Source organism: Dendrobates tinctorius, unplaced genomic scaffold (genome assembly GCF_039654945.1).
Source record: "Dendrobates tinctorius isolate UK_male_01 unplaced genomic scaffold, ASM3965494v1 ptg000137l, whole genome shotgun sequence".
Taxonomy (NCBI): Eukaryota; Metazoa; Chordata; class Amphibia; order Anura; family Dendrobatidae; genus Dendrobates; species Dendrobates tinctorius.
The window spans coordinates 2,511,493-2,539,380 of record NW_027361805.1 but is presented as its reverse complement, the minus strand read 5'-3'; the positions used below and the strand labels follow the sequence as shown (position 1 = coordinate 2,539,380).

The 27,888-nt window shown below is 43.1% G+C and overlaps 1 protein-coding gene across 1 annotated transcript in view; it reads left to right on the top strand.

Moving 5' to 3' along the window:
- The first annotated feature begins 205 nt into the window (after positions 1 to 205).
- Positions 206 to 27,888, top strand: part of LOC141048603 (uncharacterized) — a 29,504-nt gene continuing 1,821 nt past the window's right edge. Inside the window, exons 1-6 of the mRNA XM_073544358.1 lie at positions 206 to 273; positions 15,603 to 15,733; positions 25,910 to 26,065; positions 26,151 to 26,274; positions 27,228 to 27,325; positions 27,408 to 27,513. Coding sequence (XP_073400459.1) covers positions 15,617 to 15,733; positions 25,910 to 26,065; positions 26,151 to 26,274; positions 27,228 to 27,325; positions 27,408 to 27,513 — 601 coding nt within the window. The 5' untranslated portion in view covers positions 206 to 273; positions 15,603 to 15,616. The remainder of the gene's footprint in view (positions 274 to 15,602; positions 15,734 to 25,909; positions 26,066 to 26,150; positions 26,275 to 27,227; positions 27,326 to 27,407; positions 27,514 to 27,888) is intronic.

Sequence of the window (27,888 nt, the reverse complement as noted above, 5' to 3'; positions counted from 1 at the left end):
CTGGATAATAGACTGAACGAATAAGAACCCGGCAACCACTGCATCGTGATGTCATAACAGCTTTGCCCACATGTTGTGTGTAGCTAGACAGGCTACAAGAAAATGGCCGCCACCTTAACCAATGAGAGTCTTGGGGCGCGGCCAGCGTTGCATAGCTACGTCCTGCAATCAAAAGACCACAGAGAGGAAGTAAAGTGTCATAACATCCAGGTCACAGAGGTGAGGAGGGGCGGTACAGAGCCTGGCAGACAGACATTGGTGAGGCAGCAGTAGGTAACGTACATGTACAGGAGCAGCAGCCCTGCGTCCTGACTGATTAGTGCAGTGTGGTGTGTGCTTGTTATACAGGAGCAGTGGACTGTGTGTCCTCTGTGTAATCGAGATTCTAGGGTCAGGGGGCCTGCTGTTACTTCTGTGTCCTGTGCTTAAAGGGTACATGCTAGAGTGTGTCATCTCCTGGAAGGGCCAGTTTTAGGCTAAGTGGGGTCTTGGGAAAAAGTGTAAAGTGGGGCCCCAAATGCTAACGTATTGCACATCACACACAAACATTTCTGTTCAGGGCCGGACTGGGACAAAAAGCAGCCCTGCCACACAAACCCCACCAGCCCACAAACTATAAGGGTATGTGCACACACTGCAGACTCACCTGCAGGTTTTTTCCCGCGGAACCACAGGTAAAACCACAGGTAAAGTGACCTGCGGTTTGCCCTGCGGTTTCACACCTCTACTATGTTAAAGGTGTGAAACCGCAGCAGAATCCGCAGAAATAATTGACATGCTGCGGGAAAAAAACCACGCAGAAAAAAGCGCAGCGTGAGCACTGCGGTTTTGAAAACCCATAGGCTAACATGGTAAAGTACCATGTCTGCGGAACTGCTGCGGATCCGCAGGGCCAAAACCGCAGCAAAAACCGCAGCGTGTGCACATACCCTAACACTCCTCACCTCGATCAGTGAATTTTGCTTTACTTTGTCCTCAGTCTCCTAAAAGGAGACATTTCAAGAGCCACATGTGAATGGTGCCACACTGCGTATGATCGATCACAGCTGCATTTACATGCTGCTCTACATAGTTCCAATTTTCAGGATCATGGGGGTCCCAGCTGTCGGATCTCCAGCAATTGAAAAGTTATCCCCTATCCAGTGTCCAGAGGAGAGGGGATTCCTTGGGATAATGCATTTAAACCGCTTTTCCAATATTTTATTTTTATTTGGCCATAGTAATATTTAAAATACTAAACCAATATTGACCCTCCTAAAGTCCAGTATTGCCTCTTTGACAACAAGACAGGAGAAGTGGGTAGTGTACAAGTCATACAGGGCCGGCTCCCGGTTTTTGTGGGCCCCTGGTGAAAGTCTCAGTGGCCCCTTTAACACATACCACAATTCATAATGCACAGATACAGCAGAGAAATATAGGTATACAATGCCAAAGATTTCACTTCTTACATTACATGAGTGATAACTATTGTACAATAGGTCAGAAACCAGACAGTATAGTTCTCCATACAGAATAATGAGCCCCATATATTGCTCCATACAGAATAATTAGCCCCATATAATGCTCCACACAATATTATGGGTACCACATAGTCCTCCATTCAGTGTAATGAGGCCCACATATTGCTCCATACAGAATAATGAGTCCCATATAGTACTCCATACAGAATAATGTGTGTACCACATAGTGCTCCATACAGTATATTGAGCCCCATATATTGCTCCATGCAGTATTATGGGTATGCCAAAGTGCTCCATACAGTATAATGAGCCCCATATATTGCTCCATACAGCATTGTGGGTACCACATAGTGTTCCATAAAGTAAAAAGAGCTCCATATATTGCTCCCCATATATTGCTCCAAGCAGTATAATGAAACCCATATAATGCTCCAAACAGTGTAAAGAGCCCCACATAATACTCCATACAGTATAATGAGCTCCATACAGAATGGGCCCCATATATTGCGCCATACAGAATAATGAGCCCCATATAATGCTCCATACAGAATAATGAGCCCCATATATTGCTCTATACAGAATAATGAGCCCCATATAATGATCCATAAAGAATAATGAGCCCCATATAATGCTACATACAGAATAATGAGCTCCATATAATGCTCCATACAGAATAATGAGGCCCATATGTTTCTCAATACAGAATGAGGCCCATTTATTGCTCCATACAGAATGAGTCCCATATATTGCTCCATACAAAATAATGAGCCCCATATAATGCTCCATACAGAATAATGATGCCCATATATTGCTCCATACAGAATAATAAGCCCCATATAATGCTCCATACAGAATAATGAGTTCCATATAATGCTCCATAATAATGACGTCCATATATTGCTCCATGCAGAATAATGAGCCCCATATAATGCTCCGTACAGCATGAGTCCCATATAATGCTCCATAAAGAATAATGAGCCCCATATAATGCTCCATACAGTATTATGGGTACCACATAGTGCTCCATACAGTATAATGAGCCCTATATATTGCTCCATACAGAATGAGCCCCATATATTGCTGCATACAAAATAAGCCCCATATAATGCTCCATACTGTATTTTGAGTACCACATAGTGCTCCATACAGTATATTGAGCCCCATATATTGCTCCATACAGTATTATGGGTATGCCAAAGTGCTCCATACAGTATAATGAGCCCCATATATTGCTCCATACAGCATTGTGGGTACCACATAGTGTTCCATACAGTATAAAGAGCTCCATATATTGCTTCAAGCAATATAATGAAACCCATATAATGCCCCAAACACTATAATGCTCCAAACAGTGTAATGAGCCCCACATAATACTCCATACAGTATAATGAGCCCCATACCTTGCTCCATACAGAATGGGCCCCATATAATGCTCCATACTGAATAAGTTCCATATAATGCTCCGTACTTTATATGATGGGCCCTTTATATTGCTACAAACAGAATGGGGTTCATATAATGCTCCATATATAATGGGCCCCATAAGATGCTCCATTATATGATGGGCCCCATATGATGCTCCATATATAATGGGCCTCATATGATGTTCCAGTATATAATGGGCCCCATATTATTCTTCAGTATAATGGGCCCCATATGATGCTCGATACATAATGTTCCCCATATGATGCCCCATATGATGCTCCAGTATATGATGGGCCCCATATATTGCTCAAAACTTTTAATAAAAAGAAACCTAAAATCCTCCCCTCTCCTCGCTGGCCGCTGCTCTTCTCTGGACACCTCAGCGTCGCCGTCTTCCGGCTCTCTGCACTGTGACTGTTCAGGCAGAGGGCGCACAGAAGTGACCTCATCGCATCCTCTGACCTGAAACATCACAGTCAGAAGACGCCGCAGCGGGGGAGCGGGAAGAGGTAAGTATCGCAAGTACCGGGGCCCTGAGCAAGTGGGGAGGGGCGGACTCTTTATTAGCCCATGTGGCAACAGTTTATTTCCACCGCAGAGAAAGGTTATGTTATGGATCTGACACGTTGCCACATGGGCTAATAAAGAGTCTGCCGCTTTCCACAATTTATCAGAGTGATTATATATATATATATATACACATAATAAGCGCAGATACTGAGAATTACACCATGTATACAGGACAGACGTATACACAGCTCCACAATATATACTGTGGTAAGGAATATAGAGTGGAGCTGTGTATATAGTGTATAGTGGGACTCACCCTCGCAGACACGCTCAGACAAGCATGCAGACATGTACACAGAGACACTCACTTAGATAAGTACATAGATATGCTGATAGACACTCTTATAAACGCACGCACGGAGACTCAGACACGCAAGCAGACATGCAGTCTAGCTTGCAGGCATGCTTATAGAAATGATTATACACATGCTTATAGACACACCCACAGACACGCTTGCAAGATGTATAAAGACACGCTTATAGACACGCTCGCAGACACGCTCACATGCATACAGACACTCATGCGCGCATGCAGACATACACAGATATATACATGCAGTCACATACATATTTGGACTTATATACAAAAAAAACTTACAAAATTCATATCTATAGACATATAAATATACGGAAACAAGATTCATGTACACACTTATTAGGGGAGGGTTTTTGTTTTTTTTTTTACCTTCCCCCGACTTTTCTCTGACCCACATACATGCTCCTTTGATGTTCCTCTCCAGCAGGATGATAGCAGTGCAGGGCGTGCTGCATTATATTATTGTAGCAGACAGGGCCATGTCTGTCTACTGGTTGTGACGCGGCCAGGCCCGGCACACAAGATTTAAAGGCGCAGTGCTGGCCCGGGGGAAGAAGCAGCCGGTCTTGTGTCCCTGCAGAGCTGCTGGAGGAGCCGCCTGGGGGGGCATATGCCCCTCTGCAGAGAAGCGGATCCCTGGCTGGGGCTGGTGGTGAGTATCGCAGGGAAAAAACATCTGCTCTGACGCTGGTAGCCTGGTACTGGCCAGCGTCAGACTGAAGAGCCCTGCGCGCGCCTCGACGGACTTTTCAAAAAGCCCTGTGTGCGCACACTCCTGCTTGCACACACTGACACAGGGCCGCCGCTGCGAGCATGTACTGTGTGTCAAGTGCCACAGCGGCTCTTGTCAGCGCATGCAAGGAGAGAGCGCGCGCGCACAGGGCCTCTAGTAAGATGTTTTAAAGGGCCGGCGGCTCACTGTGTTACATAGCCGCCAGCCCACCGGGAATCTGCCCGGTTCGCCAGATTACCAATCCGGGCCTGTTTCTGTTGTTACGTGCGCTGAGTTCAGGCCGCTTAATGAGTGTGATCAACAATACTGAAGTCATTCGGCGCTTGTTTCCTGGCCTCTTTACACCGGAGGAACAATGATGGGGTCAGAGTGATCATTAGTGGCTCAATTTGTCCCCATACAGTATCATGTTATCAGCAGCACATCTACGGTTTACATCGGGCGATGTGCTGCTGAGAACAATGATTTTTGTTCCAGCATAAACAGTACAATCACTCGATGAATAGGCAGCATTTTCCTTATTTAGTATAATACACCCCATAGTCCTCCACATAGTATAATACACATTCCATAGTCCTCCATACAGTATAACACGAAGCCCTTAGTACTCCATATAGAATAATACACGCCCCATAGTCCTCCATAGTCTTGCAGTCACCTCTCCTCGTTGCTCTGGTCTCTGCAGCCTGTCTCAGTAGCTCCACTGCCCGGCACAGCTTGGAGCATGATGAAGTGACATCATCGCACCCGCTGTGTCAGAGACAGAGGGGAAATGATGGGCGAGGGACTGTCACCTGACACTCCCTCCTCCACCATTGCTTTGAATTGTAGCGTCATCTATGATGCTGATGCAATTGGATGTGCGATATGGGGAGGGCGGTGCTGAGCCCCTCTGACTCACGGGCCAATAGCGGCCGTGTAGTGTGGGCTCCAATGCGAACTCTCCAACTCTGCCTCCAACTATCACAAGTTTTTAATAGTACTGGTCTTTTCCTATGGGGCAAAGGATCCATTTGGGCCCTGTAGTGTCCAGGGCCCAGGTGCGATTGCAACCTCTGAACCTATTATAGTTAAGCCCCTGGCGAGGGGTAGTATTCGCACAGTGAATGAAGTTTGGGTGTGTAATGAGGTGGGTGTATAATGAGAGAGGTGTGTCTGGGGAGACTTTAGGGTGTATAATCATAGAATCATAGAATGGTAGAGTTGGAAGGGACCTCCTGGGCCATCTGGTCCAACCCCCTGCTCAAAGCAGGATTCGCTAAATCATCCCAGTCAGATGTCTGTCCAGCCTCTGTTTGAAGACTTCCATTGAAGGAGAACTCACCACTTCTCGTGGAAGCCTGTTCCACTCATTGATCACTCTAACTGTCAAAAAGTTTTTTCTAATATCTAATCTGTGTCTCCTCCCATTCAGTTTCATCCCATTGCTTCTAGTCTTTCCTTGTGCAAATGAGAATAAAGTTGATCCTTCTACAATGTGACAGCCCTTTAGATATTTGTAGACAGCTATTAAGTCTCCTCTCAGTCTTCTCTTTTGCAAACTAAACATTCCCAAATCCTGCAACCTTTCCTCATAAGACAGGGTTTGCAGACCAGTCACCATTCTGGTCACTCTTTTCTGAACTTGCTCCAGTTTGTTGATGTCTTTTTTAAAATGTGGTGCCCAAAACTGGACACAATATTCCAGATGAGGTCTGACCAAAGAGGAGTAGAGGGAAATAATGACTTCACGTGATCTAGACTGTATGCTTCTGTTAATACATCCTAGAATTGCATTTGCCTTTTTTGCTGCTGCATCACACTGTTGACTCATATTCAGTCTGTGATCTATTAGTATACCCAAGTCTTTTTCACATGTGCTGTCACTTAGCCCTATTCCTCCCATTCTATATATGCTTTTTTCATTTTTATTGCCCAGATGTAGTACTTTGCACTTCTCCCTGTTAAAAACCATTCTGTTAGTTGCTGCCCACTTCTCCAGTTTATTTAAATCTTTTTGAATCCTCTCTCTCTCTTCTCTAGTATTAGCTATCCCTCCTAGCTTTGTGTCATCAGCAAATTTAATCAGTTTACCCTCAATTCCTTCATCTAAATCATTGATAAAGATGTTGAACAATACAGGGCCCAGGACAGAGCCCTGTGGTACCCCACTTGAGACATTCTTCCAACTGGATGTGCAGCCATTTACGACCACTCTTTGGGTCCGATCACTAAGCCAGTTATGAATCCACCTAACAGTTGCCTTGTCCATTCCATACTTAGTCATTTTTTCAATAAGGATTGTATGAGAGACTTTGTCAAATGCTTTGCTGAAGTCAAGATATACTATATCTACAGCATTTCCTTGATCCACCCAATCAGTGATACCGTCATAGAAGGAAATTAAGTTAGTCTGACATGACTTATTAGTTACAAACCCATGCTGACTCTGTTTAATCACTTCATTCTTATCCAGGTATTGACATACATGTTGTTTAATAATTTGTTCAAAGATCTTTCCTGGTATAGAAGTCAGACTCACCGGCCTATAGTTGCCTGGGTCCACCTTCTTCCCCTTTTTGAAGATAGGAACAACATTTGCTCTTCTCCAGTCTTCTGGCACTTCTCCTGTTCTCCAAGAATTTTCAAAGATTATGGAGAGGGGTTCAAAAATTTCTTCTGCTATCTCCTTCAGTACTCTGGGGTGTAATTCATCTGGACCTGGAGACTTGAATTCATTTAGGTTAGCTAAGTGTTTCCTCACTATCTTTCTGTTTATAGATATCCTGGATTCTTCTATTCCCTTAATAGGACAGTGAATAACAGTTGGTGTTACATTTCCTTTCTGAGAGAAAACAGATGCAAAATAGGAATTTAAAAGTTCAGCCTTCTCAACATCCTGTCTTACCATTTCATCATTTTCATCCTGTAAAAATCCTATAGCATCTTTGACTTTTCTTTTACTTTTGACACATCCCCAAAATCCTTTATTATTGCTTTTGACATCTCTTGCAAGCCTCAATTCATTTTCAGCTTTCGCTAATCTGATTTGTGCCCTGCAGGTTCTGCAGACAGCATTATATTCTTCTTTAGATATGCCTCCCTCTTTCCATTTTTTAAACATTTTTTTCTTCCTTTTTAGCATGTGCTTAAGTTCTGTGTTCATCCATCCTGGTTTCCTTAAATGCTTCCTATTCTTCCCTCTTTTCGGAATTGTTAACTGTGCTTTGAGAATTTCATTTTTCAAGATTTCCCATCCCTCCTGGACATTTTTGTCTTTTAGGATATCCAGCCATTGGAGCCCTCCAATTCTCTTTCTGAATCCCTTAAAATCTGCCTTTCTGAAATCTAACCTTGACGTCTGAGTCTTCACAGGTCTTCCGCCTCTAGTTATCCAAAATTCTAAAATAGCATGGTCGCTACCTCCTAGGGTCCCAGCCACTTTTACCTCCTCAACCATTTCCTCCCTGTTTATAAGGATTAGATCTAAGGTAGCAGTTCCCCTTGTTTTCTCCCTTACCTTTTGTAAGATAAAGTTGTCAGAAAGAAGAGGATAAGAATTTCCTTGACCTGTTAGTTTTGCCTGAGAGAGATTCCCAACAAATGTCTGGATAGTTGAAATCTCCCATGACAACTATGTCATATTTTTTGGAGAACTTGGCCATTTGATGCATAAAGAGTTCATCCATATCTTCAGCTTGCACAGGCGGCCTGTAGTAAATGCCTACAATGGTGTCCTTTCCATTGTTCTGTCCTTGTATTCTTACCCAAACAGTTTCCACAGAACTCCCAGTCTCTGAAGCTTCAATCTCTGTGCAGATATACGTGTTTCTAACATACAATGCGACACCCCCTCCTCGTTTATCAATTCTGTTTCTTGCAAATAAGTTGTATCCTTCTAGTCTTGTATTCCAATCATGTGTATTGTCCCACCAAGTTTCAGTGATTCCAATGACATCATATTTCTTTTCCTGTGTTAGTAGTTCCAATTCTCCTTGTTTGTTGCCCATGCTTTGTGCATTAGTATAGAAACATTTTAGTTTGTGATTGGTTTCTCTTTCTCCAATATTTTTATTAATTAGATTCTTTCGTCTTTGTTCTTCCTTTCCACTTCTAATAGCAGAGTTCTCAATAGCATTTGTCAGGTGTATGGATTTTTCTGGTCTTTTGCTTCCCTTCTCATGTTGTTCTAGTTTAATGCTCTCCTTACAAGTGTAGCAAGGCGACTTCCAAATACATGCTTTCCAGTCTTCGTAAGGTGCCCCCCATCTCTAGCAAGTAGTCCATCGTATAAGTAGTTCACTCCGTGATCCAGAAATCCAAATCGTTGCTGACGGCACCATCGACGTAGCCAGTTGTTCACCTGCAGAATCTTATTCCACCTCCTTGTTCCATGGCCATCCACTGGGAGGATGGAAGAGAAGACCACCTGCGCTCCCAGTTCTTTCACTTTCTTGCCTAAGTCTTCAAAGTCTCTGCAGATGGTTTCCAGGTCGTTCCTTGCGGTGTCATTTGTCCCCACATGTAGTAGCAGGAATGGGTAGTCATCTGTAGGTCTGAAGAGTCCTGATATCCTGTCAGACACATCTTTAATTTTTGCACCTGGAAGACAGCACATTTCTCTTGAAGTTATATCCGGTCTGCAGATAGCAGCCTCTGTTCCTCTCAACAGGGAATCCCCCATGACCACCACTCTCCGTTTCTTCTTCACAACATTTTTTTCTCCGTCCAGGAGGACTCTGAAGGCGTACAAGGTTGCTGTTTGTTGGCAAAGTCTTATCCTGATGTATTTCTTCATCGTTTTCCTGTGTGAGAGCCTGGTACTGGTTCCTGAGAAGTATGGGTGCTGACTGCCTCCTGATCCTCCTGCTTCTCTGGGTCACATGTCTCCATTCCTCTGTTTCTTCAGGTGCACTTCGAATTTCCTCTCTTTCTGTAACATGAAGAGATAATTCTGCTCTGTCCAAGAACTCTTCACCTTCCTTAATGATCTTCAACGTTGCTAACCTCTCTTCGAGATTTTGCAACTTTTCCTCCAACAGGGACGCAAGCTTGCATTTGTGGCATGTGAAGTTTGGCTTTTCCACTGGTAAATCTGTGAACATGTAGCAAGAAATGCAGCTCACCAAATGGCTCCTGGCCTCTTCCATCTTGAGATTTCTTAAAAACGATGAAAGATGAGCCAAAATTCGGCGCGCGGTTTTTCCGATTTCCTCTTTTCAGCTGCAACGGCCAAAACCCAGTAATGAATGGGGGTGTCTTTGGTGGCTTGGGTTTGGGGGTTGTTCTCTCATTTGGTATCTGTAAGAGTGGTTTATAGTTCTGAATCATAGAATCGTAGAGTTGGAAGGGACCTCCTGGGCCATCTGGTCCAACCCCCTGCTCAAAGCAGGATTCGCTAAATCATCCCAGTCAGATGTCTGTCCAGCCTCTGTTTGAAGACTTCCCTTGAAGGAGAACTCACCACTTCTCGTGGCAGCCTGTTCCACTCATTGATCACTCTAACTGTCAAAAAGTTTTTTCTAATATCTAATCTGTGTCTCCTCCCATTCAGTTTCATCCCATTGCTTCTAGTCTTTCCTTGTGCAAATGAGAATAAAGTTGATCCTTCTACAATGTGACAGCCCTTTAGATATTTGTAGACAGCTATTAAGTCTCCTCTCAGTCTTCTCTTTTGCAAACTAAACATTCCCAAATCCTGCAACCTTTCCTCATAAGACAGGGTTTGCAGACCGGTCACCATTCTGGTCGCTCTTCTCTGAACTTGCTCCAGTTTGTTGATGTCTTTTTTAAAATGTGGTGCCCAAAACTGGACACAATATTCCAGATGAGGTCTGACCAAAGAGGAGTAGAGGGAAATAATGACTTCACGTGATCTAGACTGTATGCTTCTGTTAATACATCCTAGAATTGCATTTGCCTTTTTTGCTGCTGCATCACACTGTTGACTCATATTCAGTCTGTGATCTATTAGTATACCCAAGTCTTTTTCACATGTGCTGTCACTTAGCCCTATTCCTCCCATTCTATATATGCTTTTTTCATTTTTATTGCCCAGATGTAGTACTTTGCATTTCTCCCTGTTAAAAACCATTCTGTTAGTTGCTGCCCACTTCTCCAGTTTATTTAAATCTTTTTGAATCCTCTCTCTCTCTTCTCTAGTATTAGCTATCCCTCCTAGCTTTGTGTCATCAGCAAATTTAATCAGTTTACCCTCAATTCCTTCATCTAAATCGTTGATAAAGATGTTGAACAATACAGGGCCCAGGACAGAGCCCTGTGGTACCCCACTTGAGACATTCTTCCAACTGGATGTGCAGCCATTTACGACCACTCTTTGGGTCCGATCACTGAGCCAGTTATGAATCCACCTAACAGTTGCCTTGTCCATTCCATACGTAGTCATTTTTTCAATAAGGATTGTATGAGAGACTTTGTCAAATGCTTTGCTGAAGTCAAGATATACTATATCTACAGCATTTCCTTGATCCACCCAATCAGTGATACCGTCATAGAAGGAAATTAAGTTAGTCTGACATGACTTATTAGTTACAAACCCATGCTGACTCTGTTTAATCACTTCATTCTTATCCAGGTATTGACATACATGTTGTTTAATAATTTGTTCAAAGATCTTTCCTGGTATAGAAGTCAGACTCACCGGCCTATAGTTGCCTGGGTCCACCTTCTTCCCCTTTTTGAAGATAGGAACAACATTTGCTCTTCTCCAGGCTTCTGGCACTTCTCCTGTTCTCCAAGAATTTTCAAAGATTATGGAGAGGGGTTCAAAAATTTCTTCTGCTATCTCCTTCAGTACTCTGGGGTGTAATTCATCTGGACCTGGAGACTTGAATTCATTTAGGTTAGCTAAGTGTTTCCTCACTATCTTTCTGTTTATAGATATCCTGGATTCTTCTATTCCCTTAATAGGACAGTGAATAACAGTTGATGTTACATTTCCTTTCTGAGAGAAAACAGATGCAAAATAGGAATTTAAAAGTTCAGCCTTCTCAACATCCTGTCTTACCATTTCATCATTTTCATCCTGTAAAATTCCTATAGCATCTTTGACTTTTCTTTTACTTTTGACATATCCCCAAAATCCTTTATTATTGCTTTTGACATCTCTTGCAAGCCTCAATTCATTTTCAGCTTTCGCTAATCTGATTTGTGCCCTGCAGGTTCTGCAGACAGCATTATATTCTTCTTTAGATATGCCTCCCTCTTTCCATTTTATAAACATTTTTTTCTTCCTTTTTAGCATGTGCTTAAGTTCTGTGTTCATCCATCCTGGTTTCCTTAAATGCTTCCTATTCTTCCCTCTTTTCGGAATTGTTAACAACTGTGCTTTGAGAATTTCATTTTTCAAGATTTCCCATCCTTCCTGGACATTTTTGTCTTTAAGGATATCAAGCCATTGGATCCCTCCAATTCTCTTTCTGAATCCCTTAAAATCTGCCTTTCTGAAATCTAACCTTGACGTCTGAGTCTTCACAGGTCTTCCGCCTCTAGTTATCCAAAATTCTAAAATAGCATGGTCGCTACCTCCTAGAGTCCCAGCCACTTTTACCTCCTCAACCATTTCCTCCCTGTTTATAAGGATTAGATCCAAGGTAGCAGTTCCCCTGGTTTTCTCCCTTACCTTTTGGAAGATAAAGTTGTCAGCAAGAGAGGATAAGAATTTCCTTGACCTGTTAGTTTTGCCTGAGAGAGATTCCCAACAAATGTCTGGATAGTTGAAATCTCCCATGACAACTATGTCATATTTTTTGGAGAACTTGGCCATTTGATGCATAAAGAGTTCATCCATATCTTCAGCTTGCACAGGCGGCCTGTAGTAAATGCCTACAATGGTGTCCTTTCCATTGTTCTGTCCTTGTATTCTTACCCAAACAGTTTCCACAGAACTCCCAGTCTCTGAAGCTTCAATCTCTGTGCAGATACACGCATTTCTAACATGCAATGTGACACCTCCTCCTCGTTTATCAAGTCTGTTTCTTGCAAATAAGTTGTATCCTTCTAGTCTTGTATTCCAATCATGTGTATCATCCCACCAAGTTTCAGTGATTCCAATGACATCATATTTCTTTTCCTGTGTTAGTAGTTCCAGTTCTCCTTGTTTGTTGCCCATGCTTTGTGCATTAGTATAGAAACATTTTAGTTTGTGATAGGTTTCTCTTTCTCCAATATTTTTATTAATTAGATTCTTTCGTCTTTGTTCTTCCTTTCCACTTCTAATAGCAGAGTTCTCAATAGCATTTGTCAGGTGTATGGCTTTTTCTGGTCTTTTGCTTCCCTTCTCATGTTGTTCTAGTTTAAAGCTCTCCTTACAAGTGTAGCAAGGCGACTTCCAAATACATGCTTTCCAGTCTTCGTAAGGTGCACCCCATCTCTAGCAAGTAGTCCATCGTATAAGTAGTTCACTCCGTGATCCAGAAATCCAAATCGTTGCTGACGGCACCATCGACGTAGCCAGTTGTTCACCTGCAGAATCTTATTCCACCTCCTTGTTCCATGGCCATCCACTGGGAGGATGGAAGAGAAGACCACCTGCGCTCCCAGTTCTTTCACTTTCTTGCCTAAGTCTTCAAAGTCTCTGCAGATGGTTTCCAGGTCGTTCCTTGCGGTGTCATTTGTCCCCACATGTAGTAGCAGGAATGGGTAGTCATCTGTAGGTCTGAAGAGTCCTGATATCCTGTCAGACACATCTTTAATTTTTGCACCTGGAAGACAGCACATTTCTCTTGAAGTTATATCCGGTCTGCAGATAGCGGCCTCTGTTCCTCTCAACAGGGAATCCCCCATGACCACCACTCTCCGTTTCTTCTTCACAACATTTTTCTTTCTCCATCCAGGAGGACTCTGAAGGCGTACAAGGTTGCTGTTTGTGGGCAAAGTCTTATCCTGATGTATTTCTTCATCATTTTCCTGCGTGAGAGCCTGGTACTGGTTCCTGAGCAGTATGGGTGCTGACTGTCTCCTGATCCTCCTGCTTCTCTGGGTCACATGTTTCCATTCCTCTGTTTCTTCAGGTGCACTTCGAATTTCTTCTCTTTCTGTAACATGAAGGTCTCTGGTCTCTGGTCTTTAGTATGTATGTCAGTGCTGCACTACCTCTTTCAGTGAAGAGTAATAGCTGCCTTCAGATTTGGTTCTCCTTAGTGTACATGAGGTGACACAGTATTCAGATATGTCAAAGCAATAATATGTAACAGCTAGTAGCACTGCAGCCTTGCAGTGCTGGGGTTCTGGGTTCAAATCACACCAAGGACAACATTTGCAAGGAGTTTCTATGTTCTCCCCATGTTTGCGTGGGTTTCCTCCTACATTCCAAAGATATACTGCTAAGGGTGTGTGCACACGCTGCGGATTTTGCTGCGGATCCACAGCGTTTCTGGCCCTGCGGGTCCGCAGCAGAATCTGCTGCATTGTACAGTACCATTTTGGAAACCACTGTGCACATGCTGCGGAATTTTCCACGCGGTTTTGCTGCGGTTTCAAATCCGCAGAAAGAAATGACATGTCACTTCTTTTCTGCAGATTCCGCTGCGGTTTACCATCTCCACCATTGTAGAGGTGATAAACCGCAGGGCAAAACCGCAGGTAAAACTGCAGGTCTTCTGACCTGAAATTTACCTGCGGATTTTACAAAATCCGCGGGGAGAAATCCACAGCACATAAAAACTACGTGTGCACATACCCTAGATTGTGAGCCCCAATGAGAACACTGATGATTGTGTCTATGAAGTGCTATAAGTGAATAAAATAAATCTGAAAGGTGTCTGTAAATGTAATATGAATGGCGGCCCTTGTCACATACTTCAAACTGCAACCTGTCCTAGTCACGTGTGGATGGGTTGCAGACTAAAGAAGCGCAGCTCAAGATGAGTCTCTGTTGTCATCATGAACAAACATACTTCACTCAGCTGCAGCCTAGGGCTGTGTGATGAGAAAAATAAATCCCCTTGCTGCATCCTCTTCCGTGCTGATTTTTGCTCATTCAGTTTGTCAGCTTTACAGCCGGATGCAGAGACTAACTGAGCATGCAGCAGAACTGAGGCTGGAGAAAAAAATAAATGACATTGTGCTCAGTCAGCCCTAGAGGACTTAAGCCTGCAGTGTAGTAGTAAAATGATAGTAAAATTGTGGTGATGATGATGATGACCCATCTGAATAGAGAAATACAGGAGTGTAGAGGGGCAACCCTTCGATATAGTCATGCATGCAATTGACATCAGAACGGACCCATACCCTTGATCGATTTTAGCTCTTAATTGCTGCTGTCAGAAATTAACAATGACTTTTAAGCAGTTAAGCAGCAACAGTCAGAGCAACTAACACAGCCAGGACCCGCTGTCAATGGTTTGGGCTTGGATCCTGAGCATAAACACACCTGTCACCCCCCCCTTCATTTATGGGGGATGTTGGGAGGGGATTACCGTTTATTTAGTGTATATATAGAATAGTCTTATGTAAAACTAAAGTTATTGAGCACATCTCCATTGCAGCATGCACCGCTCATTCCCACAGGACTAACTTCTTTTGTCTACATTTAATTCTTTGGCAATCTGTATTACATGTTTCCGTGGGTTTCCTCTGGGTTCTCTGGGTTCCTCCCTCACTCCAAAGACATACTAATAGGACATCTAGACTGTGAGCCCCAATGGGGACAGCATTATTAATGTATGTTGTATGTAAAGCGCTGTGAAATATGATAGTGCTATATAACAAAAACATAATAAATATTACTGATAAAGTTCTGGTTACAAGATCAAAATGTTTATAATATATTAATGCATTTCTTGGGCTAATAAAATTAATTTGTATTTAAGTTCCAAGTTTTCTTACTAAGATATTCCGGGATAGGATCGTACTTGTGCACCTACTACCAGGAGTGCCATACCTCACTTACTCTAAGGTTAATGCGTCGGATCTCCATCCAATCAGCCAATGGGTTTTATCTAGTGCTGACTATATGATTTACATCTTCAAGTCACAGTATATAACAGCTTAACAGTACAATGATGTTTGGTAAGGTGGGTTATTTTCCACCTTAATATCATTGATACCTTTCAATCTCTCATCTACAAGTAGTTTTTTTTTTTTTTTTTTTTGACAGGTTGTTGGATCAAGATGAAATATTCTGAGGGTCATCAAAGCGAGTCATTGAGGATGGTTGAAGAAAAGAGAAATAACACTAGCTTGATATTAAATCTAACTCTGGAGATTATATTCTTGCTGACTGGAGAGGTAAGAATTTCTATACATACCAAAGTGACATTATCCCATTCATGACCTTTGACATACCCTTACATCATGGTTGGGTAGAAGTTCCCGATCTTAGCTGTATGGGTATGATTTGGCGATCGGGTGTGCACAGGATCTGTGCCCGCGTGATCATCGCCAGGAGATAAACTTATGTGATAGCCGAGCCCTGGCTGTCACAGCCAAATGCAACGATTGAGATTGAGTACAGCATTTGTGAGGCTTGGAGCAGGGAGCTCCCTCTCCTTTACAATTGGCACTCCCACGACATCATCGCGAGGGCCCAGTCGTTCTTATGATGACCTCCGGATTAGCCAGCTACCGCAAGCCTGTTAGACCATGCAATGCAGCAATCAGAATATGGGCTCGCTCCCAAGGGCGTATAAATTAGATGACTGCAATGCGTGAAAACATCGCATTGCACTTGCACCAATATTATTAAATGAGTCATTGCTTATTTGAGAGTTTTCCCATAGCTCTAATCGGACTGAGAAAAAATTCATAACGTGCTGCGAGTGTATGCGAGAATTGGATTGCACTCGCCAATGCAAGTCAATGGATGCGAGAAAAAAATGGGATGGCACACGGACCATGCGTATGCCGCCCAATTTTTGTACACACATCTCCTGAAACCTGAAATTTAATTAGCCAAGTACAGTAAATTCACAACTGGAACCATCAAATTAGAGAAAATGAATAGATATATTGTAGCTATTTATTGTCATAAGCCCCCTACATGTAATAAACTAAGCACCCTCTAGTGCCTTTCATGTGGCAGTAAAGGGTGATTAGTCTTATTTAGCCAAATAAATAAATAATAACCAGCAAAGGTAAAGCAATCAGCTGCTTATATTTTCAGGATGGGAAAGTCCCTTGTGATTGAGCCCTTCCCAGCCTAAAAATACAAACCAGCAGTCGCCCCAGAATTGGCGCATCACATGAGATACGCCAATTCTGGTGAATTGTTCGGCTCTTCCCGATTGCCCTGGTGCGGTGGCAATTGTGGTAATGGTAGTTGGGGTTGATGACGGATAGGATTTTTGACAAATCACATCTGCCAACAACCCCTGATGTTAGTAATGGAGTGGTGTCTATTAGACACCCCCATTGCTACCCCAGTAATCAAAAATGAAACCACGCACAGAAAGAAACCCACTTTATTTGAATAAAGACTCTCCCACACTATCCCTTGTTCACCAATGTATTGAAAAAGAAAAAAAAATCCCATGCAGGTCCACTGTAATCCAATGAAGCTGAAGTAGTTGAGAAAAGGGCACCTGAAAAGCATAAAAAGACAAACAAAAGCAAGAGTCAGTCCCTCGTTAATCAATTTATTATCCAAAATGTTCCAACGAAGCTCCTCCGTAGTCCACGTTCCCCTAATCTGTCTACTGTGACGACTATTCACAGATGCTAGGCACTTAAGACCATTCTCATCATCATCTCTGGGTTCCGCTGCATTCAGCGATACCTATTGGCTTTGAGCGCCATCAACCCCATCAGTTGTGATCAACACCAAGTACCATTACCCCGATTGCCATAGCACAAGGGCAATTGGGAAGAGCAGGGCAATGCTCCAGGATTGGTGCATAAGCAACAATATCCTTACCTCTCTGCATCTTATAGATGCGCCTTTTCTGGGGTGTCTGGGGGCAGATTTTTGTAGCCGGGGGCAAAAACAATGGTCCCTCTCAAGGCTATTATTATCTGCTCTGCCCTCACTCACAGGCTTTCCCTCTCTGGTTGATAATTTACCACGGGAGCCCACACTTTTTTTTTCAATGAATTAACCCCTTAATTTAACACCTACATGTCCCAAATTTTACACACATACCCTAATCTAATTATTAGTCAAAGACATATAAAAAAAAAAATAAATGAAATGGAATGGTTTACTGTATGTAAACCATGTGTCATTTCATGTCGGGTTTTGGAATGATTTTACAGAAGGCGGCTATTCTGCTATGTAGCACTCTATGAAATAAATAGGAAAAAAAAAAAAAAAAAAAAAATATATATATACAGTGCCTACAAGTAGTATTCAACCCCCTGCAGATTTAGCAGGTTTGATAAGATGCAAATAAGTTAGAGCCTTCAAACTTCACACAAGAGCAGGATTTATTAACAGATGCATAAATCTTACAAACCAAAAAGTTATGTTGCTCAGTTAAATTTTAATAAATTTTAAACATAAAAGTGTGGGTCAATTATTATTCAACCCCTAGGTTTAATATTTTGTGGAATAACCCTTGTTTGCAATTGCAGCTAATAATTGTCTTTTATAAGACCTGATCAGGCCGGCACAGGTCTCTGGAGTTATCTTGGCCCACTCCTCCATGCAGATCTTCTCCAAGTTATCTAGGTTCTTTGGGTGTCTCATGTGGACTTTAATCTTGAGCTCCTTCCACAAGTTTTCAATTGGGTTAAGGTCAGGAGACTGACTAGGCCACTCCAACACCTTGATTTTTTCCCTCTTGAACCAGGCCTTGGTTTTCTTGGCTGTGTGCTTTGGGTCGTTGTCTTGTTGGAAGATGAAATGACGACCCATCTTAAGATCCTTGATGGAGGAGCGGAGGTTCTTGGCCAAAATCTCCAGGTAGGCCGTGCTATCCATCTTCCCATGGATGCGGACCAGATGGCCAGGCCCCTTGGCTGAGAAACAGCCCCACAGCATGATGCTGCCACCACCATGCTTGACTGTAGGGATGGTATTCTTGGGGTCGTATGCAGTGCCATCCAGTCTCCAAACGTCACATGTGTGGTTGGCACCAAAGATCTCGATCTTGGTCTCCTCCTTGAACCAGTCTGTCTCAGAGTCCTCCAAGTGATCATGAGCAAACTGTAGACGAGCCTTGACATGACGCTTTGAAAGTAAAGGTACCTTACGGGCTCGTCTGGAACGGAGACCATTGCGGTGGAGTACGTAACTTATGGTATTGACTGAAACCAATGTCCCCACTGCCATGAGATCTTCCCGGAGCTCCTTCCTTGTTGTCCTTGGGTTAGCCTTGACTCTTCGGACAAGCCTGGCCTCGGCACGGGAGGAAACTTTCAAAGGCTGTCCAGGCCGTGGAAGGCTAACAGTAGTTCCATAAGCCTTCCACTTCCGGATGATGCTCCCAACAGTGGAGACAGGTAGGCCCAACTCCTTGGAAAGGGTTTTGTACCCCTTGCCAGCCTTGTGACCCTCCACGATCTTGTCTCTGATGGCCTTGGAATGCTCCTTTGTCTTTCCCATGTTGACCATGTATGAGTGCTGTTCACAAGTTTGGGGAGGGTCTTAAATAGTCAGAAAAGGCTGGAAAAAGAGATAATTAATCCAAACATGTGAAGCTCATTGTTCTTTGTGCCTGAAATACTTCTTAATACTTTAGGGGAACCAAACAGAATTCTGGTGGTTTGAGGGGTTGAATAATAAATGACCCTCTGAATAAACTTTTCACAATTTAAAAAAAAATTAAACAAAGAAATAACATTCTTTTTTGCTGCAGTGCATTTCACACTTCCAGGCTGATCTACAGTCCAAATGTCACAATGCCAAGTTAATTCCGAATGTATAAACCTGCTAAATCTGCAGGGGGTTGAATACTACTTGTAGGCACTGTGTATGTATATATATATATATATATATATATATATATATATATATATATATTCTTTCGTTTGGGTTTTAACCTGTCTTTGGGCTCCATTATATGTTCATTCTGCAAGTCTGTGATAAAATCTCTGCATACGGATGTTTACATGCACAAAATACGCTGCCACACCTTGACATAGGATGACATACGGATCACTGTTCAGGGAACATTTCTGCGTATTACGACCGTACATTACAGTCCGTATTTTTATACGTTAAGTGTGACTCCAGCCTTAGGCTGTGTGCCCACGATGCAATTTTTAAGCGTTTTTGCCGCGATTTTCGGCGCGAAAACGTTTAAAAATCATGTACAGAACGCCCCCCATGCATTCCTATGGCATTCCGCACATGCTGTGCTAATGCTGCGCTTTTTTCCGCGGCGGAAACGCATTGCGGAAAAAATCGCAGCATGCTCATTCTTTTGTGCGGAATCGCAAAGAATTGCGGATTCGTTTGCATCAGTTTCCGTCAAAAAAACGGAAACGGATCCGTTTGGCGGACACAAAAACGGAAGTGTGAAACAGGCCTTACTTCCCGCATGTGGCTATGCCCACCATGCGGGAAGTTAAGCGTCCCATAGCGAGATCGCTATAGTAACGCGAGACCAACGTCGTCACAGGTCTCGCAAGGCATTACTGGGAACGCTGTGGCCCGGGATGGCAGCGCGGGGGAAGGTAAATATACCCCGATTTTTAATTTTTTTTATCATTTTTAACATTTTATCTTTTACTATTGATGCCGCATAGGCAGCCTCAATAGTAAAAAGCAGCTGTCAACCTGTCAATCACTTTCCAAGCGATGCTTCAAATCGCTTGGAAAGTGCTTGAGAAAATCACGGTAAAATTGCGAACAGAATCGCGGTGAAATCGCGTGGAAAAAAACGCGCGATTTCTGGGAAGGAGTGCGGTTTTTAGTGTGCGTTTTAACACGCAGCGTGGGCACATAGCCTTAGATGGAAATCCTGATGTAAGTTTTCAAAGTAGAATACAGGAGAAATGTGATCCAAAATGTTATGTAAAATGTTCCCAGCAAAAGCTTCAACTTAATCCACAAAAAAATAAATCCCCACTCGGGTCCATTATCTATTAACAGAAATATGGGGGACTTCTATGTTCCTGGTAGCACAAAGGCTCTGGAAAAGCACTATAGCTCCTCACCTCCCAAAAGAAATCCAGCAAATGCCCCTTCTTTTTTCTGAGTCCCAGCGTGCCTAAACCACATTTAGCTTCCGCATGTTTAGCATTTCTGTAGCAATGAAAGCCCACTTAATTTACGGGTGTCTCCAGAACCACGAGCTGTGCTCTACGATGTACTGGGCACTACTATAATGGCAGATTTGCAGTTTTCACTCAGCAACATCCACTGCAGCTTATTTTTGGAAAACACCCATGGAGTCAAAATAATCACTACACCTGTAGGTGAATTCCCAGAGGGTGTCATTTCCAAAATGTGGGGGTTTCTGCTCTTCTGCCACACAATAGAAATTGTTAAAAATGTTGGTGCTATTTTTCCCCTTTTCTCCACGTGAAAATGTAAAATCTGTGGCTGAAACTAAATTTGGTAGTGGCTCTGCGAATGCAACAATATATTCCAATCCATTCCAGCCAATTTTACACCCTTAAGGCCCCGTTACACATAGCGATGTCGCTGGCGAGATCGCTGATTTTATGACACATCAACGATCTCTCCAGCGATATCGCTGTGTGTGACATCCAGCAGCGACCGCCCCCTGGTATCGCTGATCGTGCTGGATCGTCCTGGGCCATTTTTTTTATCACCGGTCTCCCGCTGGCCAGCGTGTATCGCTGCGTGTGGCAGCGGGAGCCAGCGATCAGCGACGCTGCACGCTGGTATCCAACGTAAACATCGGTTTTCTAAGAGCCACGCGGCTCTTAGAAACCCGATGTTTACGTTGGATACCAGCTTGCTCGCTGGTCCTGATCGCTGGAGGGGCTGTCTATGTGACAGCTCACCAACGATCAGCCTAACATGTCCCAGCGATCCCATCCATGTCGGATCGTTGGTGGGATTGCTGGGACATCGTTATGTGTAACGGGGCCTTTAGGCTGGGGTCAGACATGTGAGAAACTCTCACGAGTCTCGCATTTCAATACCCGGTACTGCCGCCGGCACTCAGGAACGGAGTGTGCGGTTTCATAGAAATACATGCAACCACCCTCCTGTCCGAGTGCCGACGGCAGTGCCGAGTATTGACATGCGAGACTCGTGCGAGTTTCTCGCATGTCTGACCCCAGCCTAAAAGTCAAACGGTGCTCCTTCCGAGCCCTGTCTTGAGCTCAAACAGTTGTTTTCCTCCACATATTGAGTATCTGCGCACTCAGGCGAAATTGCACAACAAATTGTATGGTACATTTTCTCCTGTTACCCTTATAAAAATGAATATTTTGGGGCTAAAGCAACATTTTTGTCTGAAAAAATTACCGTATTTTTCGGACCATAAGACGCACCCCAATTTTCAGAAGGAAAATAGGGAAAAAAATAATAATGTGTCAAATGGGGGTCCGTCTTACAGTCTGAATTCAGCTTACCTGGGAAGGGATCCGGCACAGGTGGAGGAGTAGTCACAGGGGTCATTCAGTGGTCCAGGCTCGTGCGGTGGCGGCTCTGTGCTTGGGCAAGTTGGTTGTGCTGGGGCAGCTGCGCTGGGGCAGCTGTCCTGAGGCTGGGGCAGGGGCAGCTGTGCTGGGGTAGCTGTGCTGGGGCAGGGGTAACTGTACTGGGGCAGCTGTCCTGAGGCTGGGGCAGCTGTGCTGGGGCAGGGGCAGCTGTGCTGAGGCAGCTGTCCTGAGGCTGGGGCAGCTGTGTGGGGCTGGGGCAGCTGTCCTGAGGCCGGGGCAGCTGTGTGGGGCTGGGGCAGCTGTCCTGAGGCTGGGGCAGCTGTGTGGGGCTGGGGCAGCTGTCCTGAGGCTGGGGCAGTTGTGCTGGGGCAGGTGGGCCTCTGCGGGGCGGTGGTGGCGGCGGGCTGTGCTCCGGTGCAGGGGCGGCGGCTCCGCCGGCATTTCCTCCAAGCCCGGAGGCCCCCCGCACATCCCCTGCTGGCCGCCGCCATGTTGCGGTGGCCTCCGGGAACATGGACGCCGGGAAGATGGCCGCCGATCCGGGGACGGCGCATGCGCGGGTTAAGATCTCGTCCCGAAATCTCGCCGCCACCACCGCCCCGCAGAGCCCCGCCCGCTGCCACCACCGCACCGCAGAGCCCCGCCCGCTGCCACCACTGCACCGCAGAGCCCCGGAGGTGAGTATATTGCGACCATAAGACGCACCCCCCCTCTTTCCCCCAAAATTTTTGGGGAAAAAAGTGCGTCTTATGGTCCGAAAAATACGGTAAGTTTTATTTATTTTTTTTTTCTACGTGTTTTTTTAATTCTGGTGAAGCACCTAAAGGTTTAACGCCTTCATGACCTGAGGTATCTTCTTTTCTGCGTTTTTGCGGGACGAGTTGTACTTTTGAATGAAACCACCATGTCATGTACTGGAAAACGGGAAAAAAAATTCCAAGTGCTGTGAAATTGCAAAAAAAAAAGTGCAATCCCACAGTTGTTTTTTGCTTTGCTTCTTTTTTTCTAGGTTCACTAAATGCTAAAACTGACCTGCCAATATGATTCTCCAGGTCATTACGAGTTCATAGACACAAAACATTTCTAGGTTCTTTTTTATCTAATTGGTGAAAAAAAATTCCAAACTTTGTTAAAAAAAAAAAAAAAAAACCCCGCCATTTTCCGATACCCGTAGAGTCTCCATTTTTCGTGATCTCGGGTTGCATGAGGGCTTATTTTTTGTGCGCCGAGCTGACGTTTTTAATGATACCATTTTGGTGCAGATACATTCTTTTGATCGCCCGTTATTGCATTTTAATGCAAAGTTATTTTGACTTTGTTTTCTCGCTACACCATTTACTGATCGGATTAATTCTTTTTTATACTTTTTTTTTTATTGATCGAGCGATTCTGAACGCAGTGATACCAAATATGTGTATGTTTTGATTTTTAGTTTTTGTTTTATTTTGAATGGGGTGAAATGGGGGTGATTTGAACTTTTATATTTCTTTTTTATTTTTTTAATATTTTTTTTTCAATATTTTTTTTTTTTTTTTTCTTACTTTTGACATGCTTCAATAGTCTCCATGGGAGACTAAAAGCTGCCATATCCCGATCGGCTCTGCTACATACAGGCAATGATCATATTACATTTATGTAGCAGAATTACTCACTTGCTATGAGCGACGACCGTTGGGCGGCACTCATAGCAAGTCGGCATTGACAACCATAGAAGTCTGCAGTAGACCTCTTGTTGTCATGCCAACCCATCGGTGACCCGCGATCACGTGATGTGGGTTACAGATGGGCGGATTTCCGGCACGTTTGCAGGAAGCGCATGTTAAATGCTGCTGTCAGCGTTTGACAGTGGCATTTAATGGGTTATTAGCCGCAGGTGGATCGCGATTCCACCCACAGCTGTTCCGAGCACATGTCAGCTGTTCCGAGATTCCGACGTGAGCGTACTATTATGCCCAATTTCGGAAAAGGGATTAGTAAACTTCTTGAATGTAGTTTTGAGTACTTTGAGGAGTGGCACAGTTTTTAGAATGGTGTTACTTTTGAGTATTTACTGTCATATAGACCCCTCAAAGTAGCATCAAATTGGATGTGTTCCACCAAAAAATTGGTTTTGTAAATTTTGTACAGAAAAATGAGAAATTGCTCATAAACTTTTAACCCTTTTTAATTAACAAAAAAAAATGTTTAAAAAATTATGCTGATGTGACGTAGACATGTGATAAATATTATTGTTAACTACTGTATTTTGTGTGCGATAACTATCTGGTTTAAGGGCATAAAAGTTTGAAATTTGTAAAATGTTCACTTTTTTTTGTTAAATTTTTGATATTTTCATAAATGCAAATCATATCAACCAAAATTTACCACTAGCATGAAGTACAACATGTCACGAAATAAAGAATCTCATAATTACTGGGATGTGTTGAAGTCTTCCAGAGTTATAATAATAATAATCTTTATTTTTATATAGCGCTAACATATTCCGCAGCGCTTTACAGTTTGCACACATTTTCATCACTGTCCCCGATGGGGGCTCACAATCTAAATTCCCTATCAGTATGTCTTTGGAATGTGGGAGGAAACCGGAGTGCCCGGAGGAAACCCACGCAAACACGGGGAGAACATACAAACTCCTTGCAGATGTTGTCCTTGGTGGGATTCGAACCCAGGACCCCAGTGCTGCAAGGCTGCAGCGCTAACCACTGAGCCACCGTGCTGCCCTATATAATGTGACAGTGGTTAGAATTTGAAAAAAAATGCCTTGTCAGGAAGCTGAAACAGGATAGGAGGTGAAGGGGTTAGAAATAATGTTTTTTTTTTTTTTTGTTTTTTTTTCTTAGTCGGCACGACTATTGTTATTATACAGCCCCCTTCCAATTATTATTGCCTCACTGATTCTGGAACAGTTTTTCTTTTTTTCTGTGACTTTTCGTTCCAAAGTTATGCCCCCTTATAATAAAGGTGCAAGTTTTCCTTCAACCAACTACACTCCTATTACAGAACTTCTCTGTGGGCACAGACGTATTTTTATTGACCAGGGAAGAAAAGGAAAACGCCCACAGAGAAGTTCTGTGGTAAACACCCAGTTGGTTAAAGGGAATATTTGCATTATTTCCTGGGTGTATAGCTTTGGAACAGAGGGGAAAAGAAAAACTGTTCCAGGATCAGTGGAGCTGCACGAATGGGAGAAGGTACAGTTTAGATTACAAAATCCAGTGACCAGTCCTCTATAACAGTACGCATTGTTTTTCTTTCTTCATTAATCAATAGTACAAGCGACGATATAAGGTATTATTACATAAGTTACCTCAATCTTCTCTTACCAGACTCCTGTTCTCGCTCCTCAAGCCCTGACCATGCAATCTCAATTCACTGGTTAGTTCCATCATCATTTTAAAACAGATTTTCAAGTTAAAGGGGGTTGTCCGTCCTTAGGCTACATGTCTGCAGTCACTCTACGTGTGTGCGGACTTGTGAGTCCTCACATCGCTTGCACTGCACGCTGTGAGGATTTGGCGGTGCTGCGAGTGGGTGGTCATGTGACTACAAATATGTGATTTGCATACTTTTGGCCACATTCCGACTAGACGTGTCTGGCCTCGCTCCATACACTTCCACTGAGTGAGGTCACACACGTTTAGCGGGCATGTGACCACATGCATGCAAATCATGTACATGCGGTCACATGCCTATGGCTTCCAGCAGCTGAGAATCCTCATAGCCTGCAGTATGAGGATTCACAAGTCTGCACTCACATAGTTACTGCAGACTTGTAGCCTAACGCCTGAGCATTAGATATGGAACCACCTGCTCTGCGGTAAAATTTCTGCATACTGCGGATTCTGAAAGATGAAAACACTTGCACTCTAAGAGTATTAGAATTTTGAATTACGTTCTTATAGGAGTTGGTGACTCAATATGGTTTATTTTCTTTTTGATTACCAGCAATATGGACCAGTGAAGAAGTCCAGTAAAATGATGACACCTATTTGGGAATCGCATGGGTCAGAGGGATTGAGCAAAAGTCGGACACAAGAAAAAAGTGAATGGCAGAAGATTCTAGAACTCGCTAACAAGATTATGGGACTGCTGAGTGGAGAGGTGAGCGCCTCTAGTAATGTTGGGTCATTACACAGTAGCACCAAGTGAGGTGTGTGGATAATGATGTTATCGTTCTCTGTCTCAGGTTCCTGTAAGATGTGAGGACGTTACCATCTATTTCTCCATGGAGGAGTGGGAGTATTTAGAAGGACACAAGGATCAGTACAAGGACGTCATCATGGAGGAAAACCAACACCTTAGTCCATCAGGAAAGAGGAGAATTTCCTTTATTGTAAACCATAGCACTGATTCAATGATTTCCTAGAGATAAAGGTTAAAGCTGGCCTTAAATATTAACCCCTTAAAGCCATATGATGTATATATCAGTCACAACTATAGCCATCATGCTGATCAAATTTTTGTGGTGCGATCATCTGCAGGTTACCTGCCAGTCAAGCACCAACAGGATAGTGTACTACACTACTAAAGTAGTGTTGTGTATTAATAATGTGGTCATAAGATTGCATGTTTAAGTCCCTGTGGGGGACTAAGAAATAATTTAAAATAAAAACGAGAAAAAAAAAATTGTTTAAATAAAAAAAGTTAAATTATCCTCAAAATCCCAGTTTTCCAAATAAAAATAGTTTTAATCTGTAAAAAAAAATAATTGCAACTTAAGTCACAAATATGGTATTGCTGCATCTGTAACAACATTCACTATAACACTATATTATTATTTATCCTGCACATTGCACGCCACAAGATTTTCTTTTAGAGACTAAACCAGAATTGACATTTTTGTTCATCCTACGTCTCAAAACAGTGATCAAAAAGACGTAGAGATCCCAATATGGTACCAATAAGTAATAAAGTTTGTTACGTTAAATAAAAAAAATGAATAAACCTGCCCACGACTTTCTAAAGAAAAATAATTATGGGCCTTAATGTGATTTTCATGGACCTACAGACTTATATTGGCCTGTGTCATCCATGATAAAAAAGCACGTCTCTGTGTATTTTGCATAGACACATAGCCATGCAAAAACACGGACATGTGAATAACACCATAAATTATAATAGTTACATGTTTGTTTGTTTTTCCAAGTATGTGCAACATAGACATCTGAATGAGGCCTACGGAAAACATTTGGACACTCGTATAGACACAAGAATTCATAAGAGCGACACACATGCAATGATAAGTAATTTAAATTTCTTTTAGATGGATCCAGTTACACTAATTTCTCAGAAAAATGTCCCAGTCCTCCATATTTCCAGATTCATCAATGCGAAAATTCTAACGTCCATCAAGATCATCAGGTAGATGGAACTAGGTCCTCACGGAATGCGAGATCATTGGATCAGGTGTTTAGTAAGGAATATGTTTTATATGGTTGTGTAGGATGAAGACTCCATTCAGATTAAATTGGAAGACATACGTGAAGACAAAGGGATATATGTGATGGATGAACACAAGTATGAGAAACATTCTACTCCTATCAAGATTGGTGAGTAGTAGGTTCAAAATGCATATGACTTTTGAGCAGACAGCTGGCATCCAAAAACAGGAGAGATGCGTTTGATCTTGTATGGTGATGGCCAGGTAGCGATGCAGTATGCAGTAAACCACTGTTTGGGTACATGTCGGGGCTCGGAAGGGAGGGAGCTCCGTTTTACTTTTTGAACACAAAATTGGCTGGAATCAATTATGGCGCCATGTCGCGTTTTGGTGACCCCATGATGTGCCTAAACAGTGGAAACCCCTCAATTCTAACTCCAACCCTAACCATAACTTTAACCCCAACACACCCCTAACCCTAATCCCATCCCATACCCTAATTCCAACCCTAACCCTAACTCACTTTAGCCTAACTCTAACCCTA